Source organism: Nannospalax galili, unplaced genomic scaffold (assembly GCF_000622305.1).
Source record: "Nannospalax galili isolate Female #2095 unplaced genomic scaffold, S.galili_v1.0 scaffold100, whole genome shotgun sequence".
Taxonomy (NCBI): Eukaryota; Metazoa; Chordata; class Mammalia; order Rodentia; family Spalacidae; genus Nannospalax; species Nannospalax galili.
The window spans coordinates 7,135,877-7,152,003 of record NW_008352891.1 but is presented as its reverse complement, the minus strand read 5'-3'; the positions used below and the strand labels follow the sequence as shown (position 1 = coordinate 7,152,003).

General features: G+C 48.4%; 1 protein-coding gene and 2 long non-coding RNA genes across 4 annotated transcripts in view; 1 reads left to right on the top strand and 2 right to left on the bottom strand.

Annotated features, from left to right (window-relative positions):
- LOC115067168 overlaps nucleotides 1-7,735 on the bottom strand; it is a 49,681-nt gene extending 41,946 nt beyond the window's left edge. The window contains exon 1 of the long non-coding RNA XR_003846606.1: nucleotides 7,628-7,735. This is a non-coding gene — a long non-coding RNA (uncharacterized LOC115067168). The remainder of the gene's footprint in view (nucleotides 1-7,627) is intronic.
- LOC115067167 overlaps nucleotides 1-10,027 on the bottom strand; it is a 244,398-nt gene extending 234,371 nt beyond the window's left edge. The window contains exon 1 of the long non-coding RNA XR_003846605.1: nucleotides 9,770-10,027. This is a non-coding gene — a long non-coding RNA (uncharacterized LOC115067167). The remainder of the gene's footprint in view (nucleotides 1-9,769) is intronic.
- Nucleotides 10,028-10,267: 240 nt separating this feature from the next.
- On the top strand, nucleotides 10,268-12,686 carry Id2 (inhibitor of DNA binding 2). Of its 2 annotated transcripts, none has more exons than XM_008850152.2 (3): nucleotides 10,268-10,743; nucleotides 11,100-11,163; nucleotides 12,011-12,686. In XM_008850152.2, the coding sequence occupies exons 1-2, from the start codon at nucleotides 10,396-10,398 to the stop codon at nucleotides 11,154-11,156; spliced, it is 405 nt and encodes a 134-aa protein (XP_008848374.1). In that variant the 5' UTR covers nucleotides 10,268-10,395; the 3' UTR covers nucleotides 11,157-11,163; nucleotides 12,011-12,686. The 2 variants fall into 2 exon arrangements, with proteins under 2 accessions (XP_008848374.1, XP_008848373.1); XM_008850151.2 differs by having other exon boundaries at nucleotides 11,905-12,686.
- The last annotated feature ends 3,441 nt before the right edge of the window (nucleotides 12,687-16,127 follow it).

Genomic DNA, 16,127 nt, shown 5'->3' with positions numbered 1-16,127 from the left:
TCGGTACAAAGGCTTGGTTCATATTCTTTGAAGTCAGGAAAGAGTGGGCTGAGACTCCTGGGATCAGGGTTCTGCCCTCCAGGCTAGACTGCCAGGACAGGTTACCTGGGCATTGGCCTTCAGCCATATGCCAGACTATGAGGGAGGGGGAGGGTTAGGTGGAGGAGCAGGCAGAGAGGCAGCACATTCTACAGCAGAGGGAACCCCGAAGCCCACAGTGATGCACCCGAGCACACGCTGCACCAGTTTTGAGGCAGAATATAAAGACATGAAGTACTGACCCAGGAGCGATGGCACACTCAGGAAGCTGAAACAGAAAGATCACTTGAGACCATGAAACCTATTAAAACCTCAAGGGAAGGAAGGAAGGAGGGAAAGAGAGAGAACAGAAAGGGAAAGAAAGGGGAAAAAAGAAGCAAGGAAGGGAGAGAGGTGTACACAGTGGGAAGGGTAGGCCATAGCAGCGGGTGGCTCTCACTTCCCTGGCTATGTGCACTAACTAACACCAACCAAAAGAGCCAGCCAGGCTTCAGTGTGAGGGGTTTGCTCTCTGCAATGCAGGGACTCCAGACTTTCTCAGGAGCAGCCTGGCCCACAGCTACTGCCCAGGGCGCTCCCACATCCATCCTCTGGAAACTCAAGCTTCTTGAGTTAAAACCAACAGTCATTGGGTCTTCCAAAGATAAACAGTATCTCCAGGAGGCCATGGAGGTAAAATGATCAAGACGACGACAAAAAGCAGGCCTAACTATGGTCACTACATACATAAACTCTTCATGCTACATGAAGAAAATCACCTTGAATATTTTTCTCCCCACCCTCCCCTAGCTCCCCAATACTGGGTATTGAACTCGGTGACTTACACACGCTAGCCAAATGTTCTACAACTGAGCTATATCTCCAGCCCTGTTTTTGCTTTATATTTCAAGATAAGGTCTCAGTAAGTTACCCAGGCTGGCCTTGAATTCACTCTGTAGCCCAGACAATCTTTGAACTTGAAAGCTTCCTGCCTCAACCTCCCCAGGAGTAGAAACTACAGGGCAGGGCTCCCAGCTTTACCTTGAATCTTGATGAAGAGATGACTATGAATTGTTTCTGTGACAGGTTTCTGGATGTCTTAGTAGTCCCTGATGTTTCCCCTGCTGTTCACAGCCACCAAACTCAACAAAGTTGTTGGACCATTCATTCTACTTGGTGTTTGGGTTAAAAAAAAATACATCTGCAGAGCATGGTAGCACATGTCTTTAATGACAACACTCTGGAGGCAGAGGCAGGAGCCTGGGCAACACAGTGAGTTCCAGGCCAATCAGTTGGAGCTATAGGGAGACCCTGTCCCAAAAAAAAAAAAAAAAAGAAAGAAAGAAAAAAAAGAAAAAGAAAAGAAGTCACATGAGCACTTGAGATTATAAACTCCATACCTTGGTAATTCTTACTGGTTAAAGATCCACAGTATTTATCTGAGTCAATTTCTACTAGATACAAAATGTCAAATAAAACATTACATATTTCTGCAGGATGTGGTTGGTGCACATCGTAAATCTCAGCACTTGGGACGCAGAGGTACAGAGGCAGGTGAGGCCAGGGAACCATAGTGAGACCCTATCTCAAAAAAACAAAACAAAACCAAAAAAATTACATATTTCTTTTCAAAGCAAGGCACTACAAATCAGTTGATTACAACTATTATGAATAAACAAGATTATACCCAGAAACGGATTTTTTCACTCCACTTTTTCTTCTGGAGGCAGCTTCAGTTGTCAGCTTACCCTAAAAGTTAATGAGGTAAAGCAGTAATTTATTCTCTCATAATCTTATTGCGTGACTCTAGTGGGTCTTCTCACTCTGGGTTGCTCAGGTATATGTGTAGCGCATGCATGTACCTATGTGCCTATTCACATGGGTACTTGCACGCCTGTGCACTCAGGTGGTTGGTCAGTAATTGGAGCTGTGATCATCTTACTAGGCTAGACTTTCCAGGGGCCTTCCTTTTCATAGTCAGTGTTTAACCAGAGTAATGGGGATGGTGGGATGGCCCCTCGTTTAGCCCTGTCCCTGATGGCCTTTTCATGCATCCTGCATGGGCTCCTCAAGAGTGGTCTGGGTATGATAGATAGTGGTTGTAAGCAAAAGTCAAGAAACCAAAAGCTTTGTACAATAATGTCCTTACTCTAATCAAACACCATGGGGAAGTGGGGACCTGTGGCATCATGCCATGCCACACTGTTGGTGATACCTCCCTGAACTCTAGGATGGGATCAGAAGGTGGGCTGGGAATAGACATTCCTCCTTGATGGTCATATCTGAGCCCTCCAAATACTGTCAGGACAGAATACATGGGAGATGGAGTCCACTCTACCAGTGGTGATAGGCAAGGCTTGACCTCTCCACTGGGTGGCTTCAGAGGAGACAAGAGTTGTTCACTACCTTCTAGTCATGAAATTTCTACTCCACAGTGTCAGTAGAGGACAGGAGATGCCAGGGTGGGGCCAACAGAGACCTGGCTATGATAGAAGATTCCAACAGGCTCTGAAATCTCCAAACATAACACTCACATGATCCAGGTTTCAATTAGAAATTATTTATCATACCAAGAACCAGGAAAGGCTGGCTCCACTGACTCAGAAAACACTGTCCACAATTGCCAACAGTCAATTGATGTGGAAGTTAGGAATAAATCAGCAAGGACTTTACAGGATCCTTAAAAATCCTTCAGTGAATGATTACGAATGTGCCAAAAGAATTTTTTTTTTAAAAGAATTGCAGTAGAGAAACAGACACTATAAAGAGGAACCAAAGGGAAGTTTCAGAACTGAAAAACACAATAACCAAAGGAAAAACCTCACTGGGTAGACTCAAGACCAAACCGAAGACAGAAGAAAAAAAATTAATGAATTCAAAGACAGAACTGTAGAAAATACACAATTGGAGCAACAAAGATAATGGATTTGTAAAAAAGTAGCATAGCAACCTGAGTTTGTAGGACTAAAACAAAAGACACAACATGCATGTCATCAAGTCCCAGAATGAAAAAGGAAACAGGGCAGGTTTGAAATCTTACAGGATGAAATAATAGCTGAAAATTCCCAAATTCTGAGAAAACTAAGAACTTCCAACAGAATAAACTTAAATTCAGAGACACATGGCAGGCAAACTTCTCAACACTAAAGACAAAGCAGACAACTCCTTGCCTACAGGGGAGAAAGTGGTGTGGATGAACTACAGATTTCTCATCAGAAGTGGTAAGAGAAGTGAGTCCCACCAGGCTAACTGCTACAAGTTCTGTTAACACAGAACTCTACATCCTGCAAAAAAATCTTTCAGGAATAAAGGGGAAACAAGGCTCCAAACACAAGAAAACTCAGAAAACTTGTCACTGGCAGAACATTCTTAAAAGGATATCTACAGAACACACAGCTGAAGAAATTATGAAAACAAACAAACAAACAAAAAAAAAACAGTGGCTTCTTACCAAGGAAAAAGAACAAGGAGGAGGGGAGTTAACATGTGTGTAAGTATAACACTTTCTCTTGAGTTTCTGAAACCAAATGTAAAGTCTCTTCAAGGGTCTGGGTGGGTTCATTTTTATCTTGCATTCTGCCTCCAGCAAGGATGGTTTGAGAGCTCAGAAAACAGCCTCACACATCAGCCTCTCCACAGGACACATGCTTAAAGCACTGTTTCCTGGGCTGCTCATCAAAGCCACTGGGTCAGAATTTGCGGAGGTGGTCATGGGCAAACGTGTTTCTCACACACGAATGTCCTCAGATCTGAGTTGACCTTTAGTTAATACAAGGTCATGTTTGGTCACTCCTTGTTAACTTTGAAGGAAAGTGAGAACAAAGTGTTTTACAGACTCCTGGCCCTGGACAATCCAGCTATTCCCATTAAAACTGGAATATATTTCAAGGTACAAAAAATAATTAATAGGCCACCTGGAGTCAAGGGCACATGTCAGCCTGTGGGCAGGAAGTGTGGGCTGATGTCCAGACAACCACAAAGAGGAAGGGTCTTCTTACCCATGATTCAGTTTCTTTTTCTGAGAAATGGGGGCAGCATCTACCTTTCCAGCATCTTGGGGTCAAGGTGAAGAGCAAAAGAGATAAGAGGTGCACAGGCTTCTAAAAAAACCAGTTATTCTTACCCAGTGTGAATGCTGATTCCTTGAAAGAAAGCATGATGTTGCCCCCTTAGTCATATCACTTGAGGGAACACAGGCTGCTGGTTAGAACTACATGCATGGCTTGCTGAGTGTGGTGGCTGACCCCTGTAATCTTAGCCTGCAGAGGGCTGAGGCAGGAGGCTTGCTATTAGTTTGAAGACAGCAGGGGTTACAGAGGGAAACTTGTTTCAAAAAAGCCAAAAAAGGTGGAAGGGAGGAGGTGGTGGCTAGAAAGATGGCTTATTGATTAAGTGCATTGTTCACATGGTGGTGAACAACTGTCTGTAACACCAGTTCTAGGGACTCTAACCCTCTTGCCCTACACAGGTGCACTTACACACATGCAGGTAAAACACTCATACACATAAAATAAAATAAACCCTCAAAACTAAAATAAAAAAATTAAAATGAATGCATGGCTGAATTCACAGGCATTTTCCCCAGGCTCCTGCTGATGCACAGTGGTCTCACCTCAACAGACCAGGACCGATGCTACCCATACCAAGAACACACCAGGAAAACCTCAGGACTCCAACAATCTGAGCAGATCAACCCAAATCCACAGGTTCCAGCTCTCTTACCCTATAGGGTCCCCATGGAGCTCTGTGCCCACTACAGGCACCTCCCTGAGGATACCATCTAGGCTCTGCCCTTTCCCACAGAACCCAGGGCAGACTCATGCCTGGGAAGCAGTGACACACTGACAGGCACCAGGAAGGATGCTGCAGGACTCTCATGAGTGTTTTCCCTCTAACTGGAGAGAAGTCTTTAAATTACTATTGGGGGGGGGGGGATGGTATCTGGGAAAGAAAGCCTAAAAGGTGAGGGAAGGAAGGGCATCAAACTATTTTTTTTAATTTATTTTTTCCACCAATCAACCTTCACTGGCACATCCTGGATGCCAGACACCAATGCCCAGTGAGATAAGCCCTCAGGAGCTAGCAAAGGTTTGGTGCCCTAGCATTAGAGGCGCATCACCTATGAGGAGGCCATACTCCGCCACCCCACTCTGGTGGCGCGGCAGGAGTGCAGAGACCCCACTTGGTGGGGGCAGCGGCCTCTTCCAGGCTGAAGTCATGGACTTGGCTGACAGCAGAGCGAGCGGCGCGCAAAGGAGGCTGGAGCCAACCACCGGGGTAGAGGCACACAATGTGTTTCTTGTTAGGGACTCCCGGGCCGAGCCCCGGGTTTTGCTTTTTGGTGTATTATAACATTAAGATGCAGTTTGATTCCGGACAAGCCCGCCCTTGTTGCAGGCTGCTGCGGATTCCCACGGACGCCAGTGGGCAAACGCGGGTGGCCTGGGCGCTGCGCTGCGCACGGGGCTGGGGGTGGGGCGCCCGGCGGGCAGCGGCCTGGGGTCCCGGAGGTGACCCCGGCTCTCCGCGGTGGCCGGACCGCGCAGACTCGGCGACGCCAGCCCCCAGCACCGCCAGCTCGCGGGCGGCCGGGGATTGTTTTCCAAGACCTTATCTTTCCCTCCAGTTAATTTTCTTTTTTAATTTGGTGACCGGAACTAAAGTCGCAGGAAAATCCTCTGTGAAAGCCAAACGCGACCGCAAATCGGAGCACTTCATAGTATTTGTAACAAAATATTTGCGGCGCTCGGTAGTTATATCGGACCCTTCCGCCAAACTTGGCTTTCTTTGAACGAGGCTAGAAAGTGATCTCTCCAAAAGGGGTCAGATGGTGGCCCGCAATTGGATTTGGCATGGCATTTTACCTGGGGCGCGCCACCTCCAGGCAAACTGGACCACGCTGGAATCCTAGAAGGAGTTATGGCCGGAATTGTGGCAGGGCGGGGGCGGACCGACTTAAGCCATTGTAGTAGCTGCAGCGCTTCACTAATGCCATTTATTAGCTGTATGTCACCCGAAGAGGTTAGGCAGGTCTTCAAAAAAATACCCAAAGAGAGAAAAATAAACATCCCCTTGTTTGCGTTTCGTGGCTTTGCTCAATTTTCCCCTCCCAGGGCCCCTCATCCAAGGCCTTTTTAAACCCAAATTCTGTTATCTGGTTGCACGGTAAGGACTCCCTCTTGCCAAGGTATTAAATAAACAAGTAAAGCAAAAACTCGAATCCTTATGCAACCCAGATGCTGTTTCCTCGAAAACCACAACAAATTCGGCTAAGAAAGATAACAGGGCTGGCTGGTTGTGCGCGGTCTCTCTCTCTCTCTCTCTCTCTCTCTCTCTCTCACCCTCCCTCCCCCCGCAACACCCTCGGATTTTAGGGCCAGCAGGCGACGATGAGGTTCGGGACCTCCCCTGCAGGACAGGCGAGGAGTAAGTACTGCCAACACTCAACTGCAGAGTTGGGGATCCGGGTGCCATAAACCATCCGGAAATATTGGCATCTGGTTCCTAAGATGGAACTTTCCCTGGAGATAAAACCCTGACGGAGGAGGCATCTGAGTCTCCAGGCTGCTTTGGAAGTTTCTGGACTCTTGATGCTGTCAGACGAAAATTCCGCACAGTAAAGTAGTTCGGCTTGGCTCCCGGCTTTGTAGTGGTAATGAGTACGCAGATGTGGTTCCTCTGAATCCAGAGGACCACCGCAGCACATCCTCCCGCTCCTCCCGGGGTGGGGTGGAGGGTGACAGGGTGCTCTAGAAAAGTCTGATGCCTTTGTGTACAACCTCCAAGGATTCCAAAGAGGAGGGCAACAGAACTGTCAGGGACCAGTGGGAATGGGAGGCGGAGGGGGGGGGTCTTTCAAAGGTATTTTTAGGAGTCAGGGAATCAAAGCCACCCTGGTGAGGACCTAGAGGATCCAGAGCAATAAATAAATCCTGCCTAGAGATGAGACAGTGACCTTCTCCCCATCCACTCTTTCCCTCGAGCCAGCCCCACCCTGGACGTTTCAGTTGCAAAAACAAATGAAAAAAAGCAAAACATTTTGCTTTGGCAACGTCTAAGCCACATTACGTCTCCTTTTGCAGAAGGAAGATTTCTTTCTTCCTCTCCGGGCTTTTTTCCTCGCTCTCCTACCCCCTTGCCTTCCCCCGCTTTTTTCTTTTCTTCTCGGTCCTCCTTCCTTCCCCCCCAGTCACTCGAAACTTAAGACGTGCAGAGGCTGCAGGTGCGCGCAGGCCGGCAGCCCGGCCAGGGCGAGCCTGGGACCGCCGGGCCTTGCAGGCATTGATCAGCTGGGCGCGCGCGCTGAGTGACGGCGCGGTTGCCATGGCAGCCGCCTGAGCGGCGCCGCGAGGACAAGGCTGCAGGGCGGCGTGAATGGGCGGCGTCACGCGCCTGGCGCCAGAGAGTCTGCTCCGGGGCTCGGGCTCCGGCCCCGCCGCGGCCTGGCCCGCGCGCCGCCGCCGCCGCCGCTGCTGCCAATTCATCACCTGTCAGGGATCACTCGGGGGGTCACGGGCGGAATGGACACAGCTGTGAGAACAAAACCGGGGGGAAGAAAGGCGAGCGCTCTCAATTGCGCCAGATGTGCAGGGAGGACCTTGAGACTCACCCCCGCCGCGCCGGCTCCTCCCGCCCCCCGGTGGCATCACGCGGAGATGGTAGCCAAGGCGGCTGGGCAGTGGCCCGGACCTGCTTCTGATTACCGCCGGCGGCCGAGACTCGGTGGGGGCGCCGGTGGGGCCTGGTGTGTTGCTTTAAGTAGGGGGAGTCCTAGTGGGTATCTGGGGCGGCCAGTACCCCCCCTCCGGAAGCCCTTCACACCTTCCCACCACCCACGGATCCAGCCCTTCCTGCAGCTGGGCGCGTCCTGCAGCTGGGACCATTTGAACTTTAGAGCACTCAGATGTAAGCCCACATCGACACCAATTGGCAGATTTTTAAATGCTTTTGTAAGCCACCCCGACAAAGGCTCCAACCGGATTCCCGCCCATCCCCGAAAATATAGTTTTTTTAAAATGATGTCGTCCCGGGCTTGCTGGGTCAGACGTACTAGGAACTAGGGCCTTTTCTCAGTCATTAACTTATACAGCTTCATAATCTTAAAATGGTCTTTAAATAAATGCAAAACTGGGTAGTGTGCCAAGGAAATGGGATACAACGCCGCTTTGCAGACTGGACTCGGGCATGGAGGCCGGCCGAAGAAAGAAACGCCAGGGAACTTTCACCATATTTAGCAATTTTACTACATGAGGGTACAAGAATGATCTCGGGAGAAGGCGCTGCCTGCATCCCTGCATCGTCACAGCCAATGTGCCTAGCGAAGCCGCACAGCGCTCATTACCATCCAGCCCAGGGCCTTTCTGTGGGGATAATGAGGCTGGCACGGGTGCTAACATACGGTGTCCTTGGAAAAAGCTAGGAATGCGTCAGTAGCGCAGTAGAGCTGCAATGTCCAAGAATCATAAGTAATAATTTGAGAATCCCAAAGATGTTTGTTTACATTGGCTATTATTGTAAAATAGTCAAAGTATAACATCATGAACCAAAAGTGTCAAAACAAAATCTGTTCGTCTGTGGCACGTATGTGACAGTAACACATGCACACAAAGTACATCAAGAGGCTCGAACCGTGGGGGGATTTGGATAGCAAATCATTTCCAGGCTTAATATCAGAGGCAATTTTCATTGAACACTGTCAGGGATTGTGCGTTGCAGGCGGCGCCGAAAGGCCGGCGGAGACACTCGGCCAGATTTCCCTGCTGGGCAGCATCCCCAGGCATCCTCCTCACTGAAGTGGCTGGTTTTATGGCCCTGACATGCCACCTCTGCGCCTCAGGACTCTGCCTCCCTAGGGAGAAGCCCTGGGGCACAAGGCTGTCACGTGGAGGTCAGAGACTGCCTGGCCCACCAGCTGAGGAATTAATCATTAATTGAAGGGAAAATACTGTTTCCCGTTACTGAGCTTTGCTCTCGCTCCAGTACTGCCTTCTTCCTCTTTCTTACATTCAAAGGAATTGGGGATTCAGACAAAAAGTCAACAAGACACCTACCAATATTACCCTTTCTGGGCTTTTCTAGAGAAATATTTTTCCCAAACACACAACTAATAACACTGTGGTTATTAGCTGAGCTACAATTCTGTGCGAATAAAAGTACTGCAGTTAAGTGCTCCAAACTTTTTTTTTAATGGGAGACTGAGTTCTTCAGGATTTAAATCCACACAGCCCAACCCGAAGTTGTATCTAGCACGAAGATTTCAAACCCACAAGTAACAGAATTTTCTTTAAAACCAGTAAGATGTCAGTCCACCGCTAGGACCACCTACCTGACATAGCTTTCCCAGCGCTGTAAGTACTGGAATGTGACACCAGAAACCAAGATTTGCGCATAATAGCGTAGCTATGCCACCTACACCGAAGGGCACAGGCCGGCTTTCAAGGGCAGTGTATGTAAATGTAGTTTCAGTATGCAAACTCCACTAATGATTTCCGATTAGTGGAATTATTACTAGTCCTGCCTCCTCGTTCTCGAAAAAATTACAAAGAATACGGAAAGTGCCGTTCCCCTCCGGGGCTCCTCTGCGGTCACCGGGAGCCTTGTCCGCTACTGCCAGGGTCAGAGTTTCCAATTAGGCCTCCCGCATACTCCGGGCTGCAAAATCCCACACTAAACCTGTCCTTGAATGTGTGCATGGGTAGTTTGGGGTTTTTTTTCAACATAGCTTGTACTTCTATTAAAGGAGGAAACTCACTCTACAAACGTGACTTCCCCAGGGCAAGCTTCTCGGCGTTTTCCCTCCTGCAAAGCTCGCTCTTTGCTGACGCTATCGCGTGGACTCGCAGTGACCTGTGACTTGCCCTCTTGCCCGTATCGCCGGGACCTTTAGGGCAGCAGAAGCTCGGGGTAGGGAGGGCCGGCTCGGAGCACACACCCTGGAGCCAGGGTCCTGCCCCGCTTTGGGGGGTCAGAAGCAGGCAGGCACCCCGGGACGCCCCGACCTGCTGCTCCCCCGCGGTGAGCTTACTGTACTCTATTTACCACCCCAGCTGGGCTCGCGCCCGCCCCGCCCACTCCGCGGGGATTGGCTGCGAACGCGGAAGGACCGAGCGCTCGCCCCGCTCTCACGTTTACCAATGGGAGAGCCCGCTCCATATGATGGACGTTCCACCTTCCACCAATGGCGACGGAGGGAAGCCCGATCGTGTGGCCCCGGCGAGGGCGGATAAAAGCCGCCCCGCCGGGCTCGCGCTTCATTCTGAGCCGAGCCTGGTCCCGAGCGCGTCCTACTCAGCTCCGGACGGCGGCGGCGGCGGCAGCGGCGGCGTGAGCTCCAGGGCAGCTCGCTCCCTCCTGGCCTATCCTTCCACCGCGATCAGCATGAAAGCGTTCAGTCCTGTGAGATCCGTTAGGAAAAACAGCCTGTCGGACCACGGCCTGGGCATTTCCCGGAGCAAAACCCCGGTGGATGACCCGATGAGCCTGCTGTACAACATGAACGACTGCTACTCCAAGCTGAAGGAGCTGGTGCCCAGCATCCCCCAGAACAAGAAGGTAACCAAGATGGAAATCTTGCAGCACGTCATCGATTACATCTTGGACCTGCAGATCGCTCTGGACTCGCACCCCACCATTGTCAGCCTGCACCACCAGAGACCTGGGCAGAACCAGGCGTCCAGGACGCCGCTGACCACCCTGAACACGGACATCAGCATCCTGTCCCTGCAGGTGAGCTGCGCTCGCGGTGCCCCCCGCTGCGCCGTGCGCTCCGGGCTGTTGCCTGCGCTGTCACTCACACGCCCGTTGTGGAGATAGTGACTTACTGACAGGCTCATTAACTTTATTTTCTTGTAAAAAAAAAAAAAAAAAAAGAAAAGAAAAGAAAAAAAAACTGCTGTAGATTGTGCCTCGTGTGAAATCGCTAATAAGTTCTGATGTGTGGGATGCGTCTGAGTTGGCAATAAACATGTTTAATGGGACTTGCTGGTCTGTGGAGCACTTTGGTTTAAAAAAAAAAAAAAAAAAGCCCTCCCTTTCTTCTTTCAGATTGTCTAACATCCTGCCTTTTATCCTTTCCTCCCCAGGCTTCTGAATTCCCTTCTGAGTTAATGTCGAATGACAGCAAAGCGCTCTGTGGCTGAATAAGTGGTGAGTGTTCGCTGGTGCCTCCTCCTGTGTGCGCGGTTTTTGTATTGTGCTTGTGCGTCTGTAAAATGTTTGATTTAGTAAATGCATGCTTACTTCGTTGTGTTGTGTGTACTACTAGGCAGGCGTGAAGAAGCTTGTAGCTGTGGTTACACACGATTACAGAACATTTAAAAAAAAAAATGATACCCATAACTTACTATGAAGGTGGCAGGGAGCACAGGGTGTATTGGCTTTTGTGGGCGACTGAGGTGCCCCGGCCCTTTCTACCGCTCCGGTCCTGGTACTATGAGGTACTAACCCCTGCTGTAATTAATCTTATCGCCACAAATTCCATAGCGATCCTCCTTCTCCAAACTCCAGCCCTGTAGGATCGCTAGCTGAGGATTGCTACCCTGTGCCTTAACCCTGTGCTATGGGATCCAGACCTCTATCTGTTAAGTAAGGGGCTGTTTTCAATCAAATAATTGTTACAAGAAGCAGACTGGCGCCTGTGAGCACTGCCGTTGGAGATCCAAATAGGAGATTGGGTTGGGAAGTTTTTCCCTTGAGCCTCTGCTATTTTCATGTTTAATTTGCGCTGTTGAGGCCGAGTGTGTGTGCCGCATCTGGACGCCAGGGTTTGCCCAATCTCCCAGTGTTTGGTTAAATGCTCAAACTGCGGCTTCCTCGGCGCCAGTCTGCCCGCCTCTGCCCTTGGGTTACATTCTCCTAAGCATGCCTTTCTCTCCCAATCTTTTGCAGGTGTTGGGACTTTCTTTTTCTTTTTCTTTTTTTTCTTTTGCACAAGTCCACAGGATCTTTTAAGGCGCTGAACTTATTGTTTTTTTCCTTCCAACCATTTCACCAGGAGGAGAACAAGTTGAATGGACCTTTTAAAAAAGAAAACAAACGGAATGAAAGCTAAGGATGGTCATCTTCCAGGGGGTTCTCTGGCCTGGACTGTGATATTCGTTATTTATGAAAAAGACTTTTTAAATGCCCTTTCTGCAGTCGGAAGGTTTTCTTTATATACTATTCCCACCATGGGGAGCGAAAACGTTAAAAAATCACAAGGAATTGCCCAATCTAAGCAGACTTTGCCTTTTTCAAAGGTGGAGCGTGAATTACCAGAAGGACTCAGTATTCAGTTACTTAAATGAAGTCTTTCGGTCAGAAATTACCTTTTTGACACAAGCCTACTGAATGCTGTGTATATATTTATATATAAATATATATATTGAGTGAAACCTTGTGAACTCTTTGATTAGAGTTTTCTTGTATAGTGGCAGAGATGTGTATTTCTGCATAAAAGTGAAATGATGTACTTACTCACACTAAACTTTTTATAAAAGTTTAGTTGTAAATTTAACCCTTTTATACAAAATAAATCAAGTGTGTTTATTGAATGGTGATTGCTTGCTTTATTTCAGAGGACCAGTGCTTTGATTTTTATGATGCTATGTTATAACTGAACCCAAATAAATACCAGTTCAAATTTATGTAGACTGTATTAAGATGATAATAAAATGTGTCTGAAGTCATTACCTGGATTCTGAATGATTTTTAAGTTTTCGTGCTTGCGGCACATTTTCCTGTTGTCTCTCACGTGTGTATATGTAATATACATGAGCTGATTTTATATACCTATATAATATATGTTTTCCTCTCCTTTATCACATGGGCGTGTGTCATTGGGCCAAAACATTGCTGCTGTTCAGGAGGGATGGTAGTGACTAGGGAGGCACTATACCTAGAAGTTTCTGTGAACCCTTAAGGGACAGCTTAGTTCTGTGACTTTGCATTAGGACAGAGCTTAAGACAATGAGTTGTGGGCAATGATTCCCTGGAGTTAAGTCATTGAAATAAATGAAGTCTTCAAAGGCTACCAGTCTGGATGTGTGGGTAGACACCTTTGGAGTAACTGGAATTTCACCAGAACTTGGCACGGCTCTGTAGCATTTTGAACAAGATCAGATTCAAGAAAAAAGGGATCCTAGCAGTCTCTGTTTGCCCCCACGAATTAAGCTGTAACCTGGCCTAGCAGCAACAATGGCTAACCCTCTCCTACCTGTGGCTCATCAGGCCTACCGGGCATAGGGTGCAGGGCTGGACCACCTGCTTTCCCAGACTGGTGACTACTATTAAGTATAGCCCTTCATCCTTGACTGCTCAGGACTGTAAGGAAAAGAGGGGTCTGAAAAAGCCCTTCCCAGTCTCAAAGACAGTGTCACACCTGATGTTCACGGCCATGAAAGCCCTGGGCCCCTAATTTAAAGTAAGAGCTCTGTGGGTGTTTAGAATTCAATTAGATTCCCAAGTTGGAAGCAACTTGTGGTGGAGTGGCTCTGGAAGGTGATCCAAGGAGGCCAGGAACAGCCTAGGTTAAGGGTGGAGGTGGGGGTCAGTACAAGTGTCCCACCTGGGCCCATTTTCTGAAGAAGCAGGTGTTTTGGGTGGCCCAGTGGTTTCTTGGCCCTTCACACCAACTCCTTCACAATGGGTGAAGGAGGGGCGACCGAGGGTCCCCATCTCCTTCAGGCTCATTCCTGCGGGGGTGGGGGGATGTCATCCTTGATCCCACCCTGGGAAACAGGCTGTGGCCACCTCACCAGACTGGAGGCGCAGGCCCTGCTTCAAATCGGTCACCTGCAATCCTGTCGCCTGCTTTAGCCCCTGAACTGCTTGCCGGGCCACGCAGTGCACACTGGGCCCCAACGTGGCTGGAGGGAAGAAGAACAGGTGTGTCTGCCCGACCCCTGGTTTTTCCCCACTGCTGTAACCGGCACATGGTATTCTCTACTATGATGGCCATGGAAGTCTGTTCCAACGGTGCAATCGGAGCATCAAGACCTATCGGAGCACCTGTGGGGTTGCTGGGTGCCAGTTTGCGCCCAGTGAATGACGACTCAAAGCCCAGCAGCCCAGGAAAAGTGGCACTTTTTGTAGGGGACTTAACGCGAAGCGCGCCAGCCCTTGGATGGTCGTGCCGTGGAAGCCGAGCGCCACCTGCTGACCAGAGTGAGGATCGCTGCTTGCCCAGGGTCCTGGTGTCTGCAGGGGTGGGTGCTGGGAGCCATAAGACCAGCAGCAGTATCTGTGAAAGCCCTGGAAATGGAGCCTTCTGGAAATGACTGATGTCATCCAGAAAGACTCCATCTCTAGCGGATATATATAAAGCCGTTCCACATGTGGGTCTTTTTTCATCTTTGCCACTCATAACCCATTTGCAAGTTAGCACCCAACAGTACAGCATCCAGAGCCTATAAGCTTGTAATTGAAGAGTGGAGATACAGGGTCTGTGAAGTCAGAAGGCAAGCCAGCATGTTTTCCCTTCTCTACCCTGAAGTTTGCAGTTAACTTTTATTTTTCCTGAGCTGCCTTTAACCAGAACCATTCTCAGAGTGGGTGAGTATGAACAGCATTTTCATATTCCAGATCTTAGTAAGAACGTCATTTTTTCCTCCACAACATAGGATGTGACTCTAGACTTTTCTTATACATTTTATCAATTTTTGAAAAATCCCTTCAGCTGCTAGGTTTAGGTGGTTTTGTTTGTAAGTTTTAAATAGCAATATGAGGGCCAATTTAGTGACCTTATACTGTGTTTGTTGATTTCATTTTTTATTGTGTGAGTCTTAAACTTCCTTTTGTTGGCCTGTCTTATTTTAGTTCATTTTATTTTATTCATGGTGCTGGGGATTAAATCCAGGGCCTTGGTAATATAAGGCAAGCACCCATTGAGCTACACCCTTAGCCTCAATATTATTTTTCTCTGGGTGGGCACACTTGTCTTTCTGTTCCTAAGTGATTTCTAAAATAGCTCCTACTCCAACTGGATGCATTATTACTTTATTTCCACTGTGGATTCTGCTAAACCAGAACTTTCATCGGAATTTTTAGAAATGAAGGACAACTGTGACCTCTTTTTGTGTACTGTTCTCTCTCTGGTTTTAGAACAGCAATCACCTAACCTCAAACAATAAAGATAGGTCAGTTTATGTTTGTTCTCAGTGTTCAACGCTATGGTTAAGTCCTTATGAGGTAGGCAGATGTGCAGTCTCTCTGTTTAATGGAAGCATTTCACAGTCTCAAGTGAGGACAATGCTCTAAGCAAACTGGGGCTTTGGCCATGCTGAAATTGAAAACAAGATGTGGCAACCTGGAGGTTGGAGAGATGGAGAGCAGTCAAAAGTACTTTGTGCTCTTGCAGAAGACTTGGGTTTGGTTCCCAGCACCCACCTGATAGCTCACCAGTTCCAGGGGATCTGATGCCCTCTTCTGATCTCTGAGGGCACCAGGTACACACATGGTACAATCCATATATACAGGCAAAACACTCATACATATAAAAATAAAGCTAAAAAACATGATGTAGCAACCCAGAGAAGCAAGCCATTGGAACTGAGGCAGCCATACAGGGCCCTTGGAGGTCTGGGATCTCAGTAATATGCTTATGTATGGTGAGGGATATGATAACACAGTGGACAAACCAAGTGAGTGCCTTTTCCAGCATGTCAAAGGGCTTCCAGGTAGAGGATGAAGATGTGAAATCTAATAGAACCACTATACTCACAGAAAGCTGCTTTACAGAAGCCTTTTAAATTCAAGGATCTTCATAGGGGTCTCCACAGAACAACGGTGTGCCTCCAGAGCTATCCAGATGCTCTTTAGTTTTACTCCCCATGCACCCTTCTGAGTTCTAATCACTCTGCTGCTAAAAGAGGCTCCAGGCTTTGCAAAGTCTTCTGGTGTGGTCCTACCTGGATCTAGACTGGTTTTCTGTTTCATGGTGGAGCGGAGCTGTTTCCCAAAGTCTTGACGTGGTCATGCCCATCAAGAAGCATAACTGCTGTGATGACCAGTAAGGGACCTTATCTTGAAGTCTCTGCAATAAGCACAACAATCCAGTTGACAGCCAGGTCTATGGTGATGGTCATGAGGCTGCTAAGCTCCTGAGTGGAAGGGGGGGGGGAGCAGGGACTGTG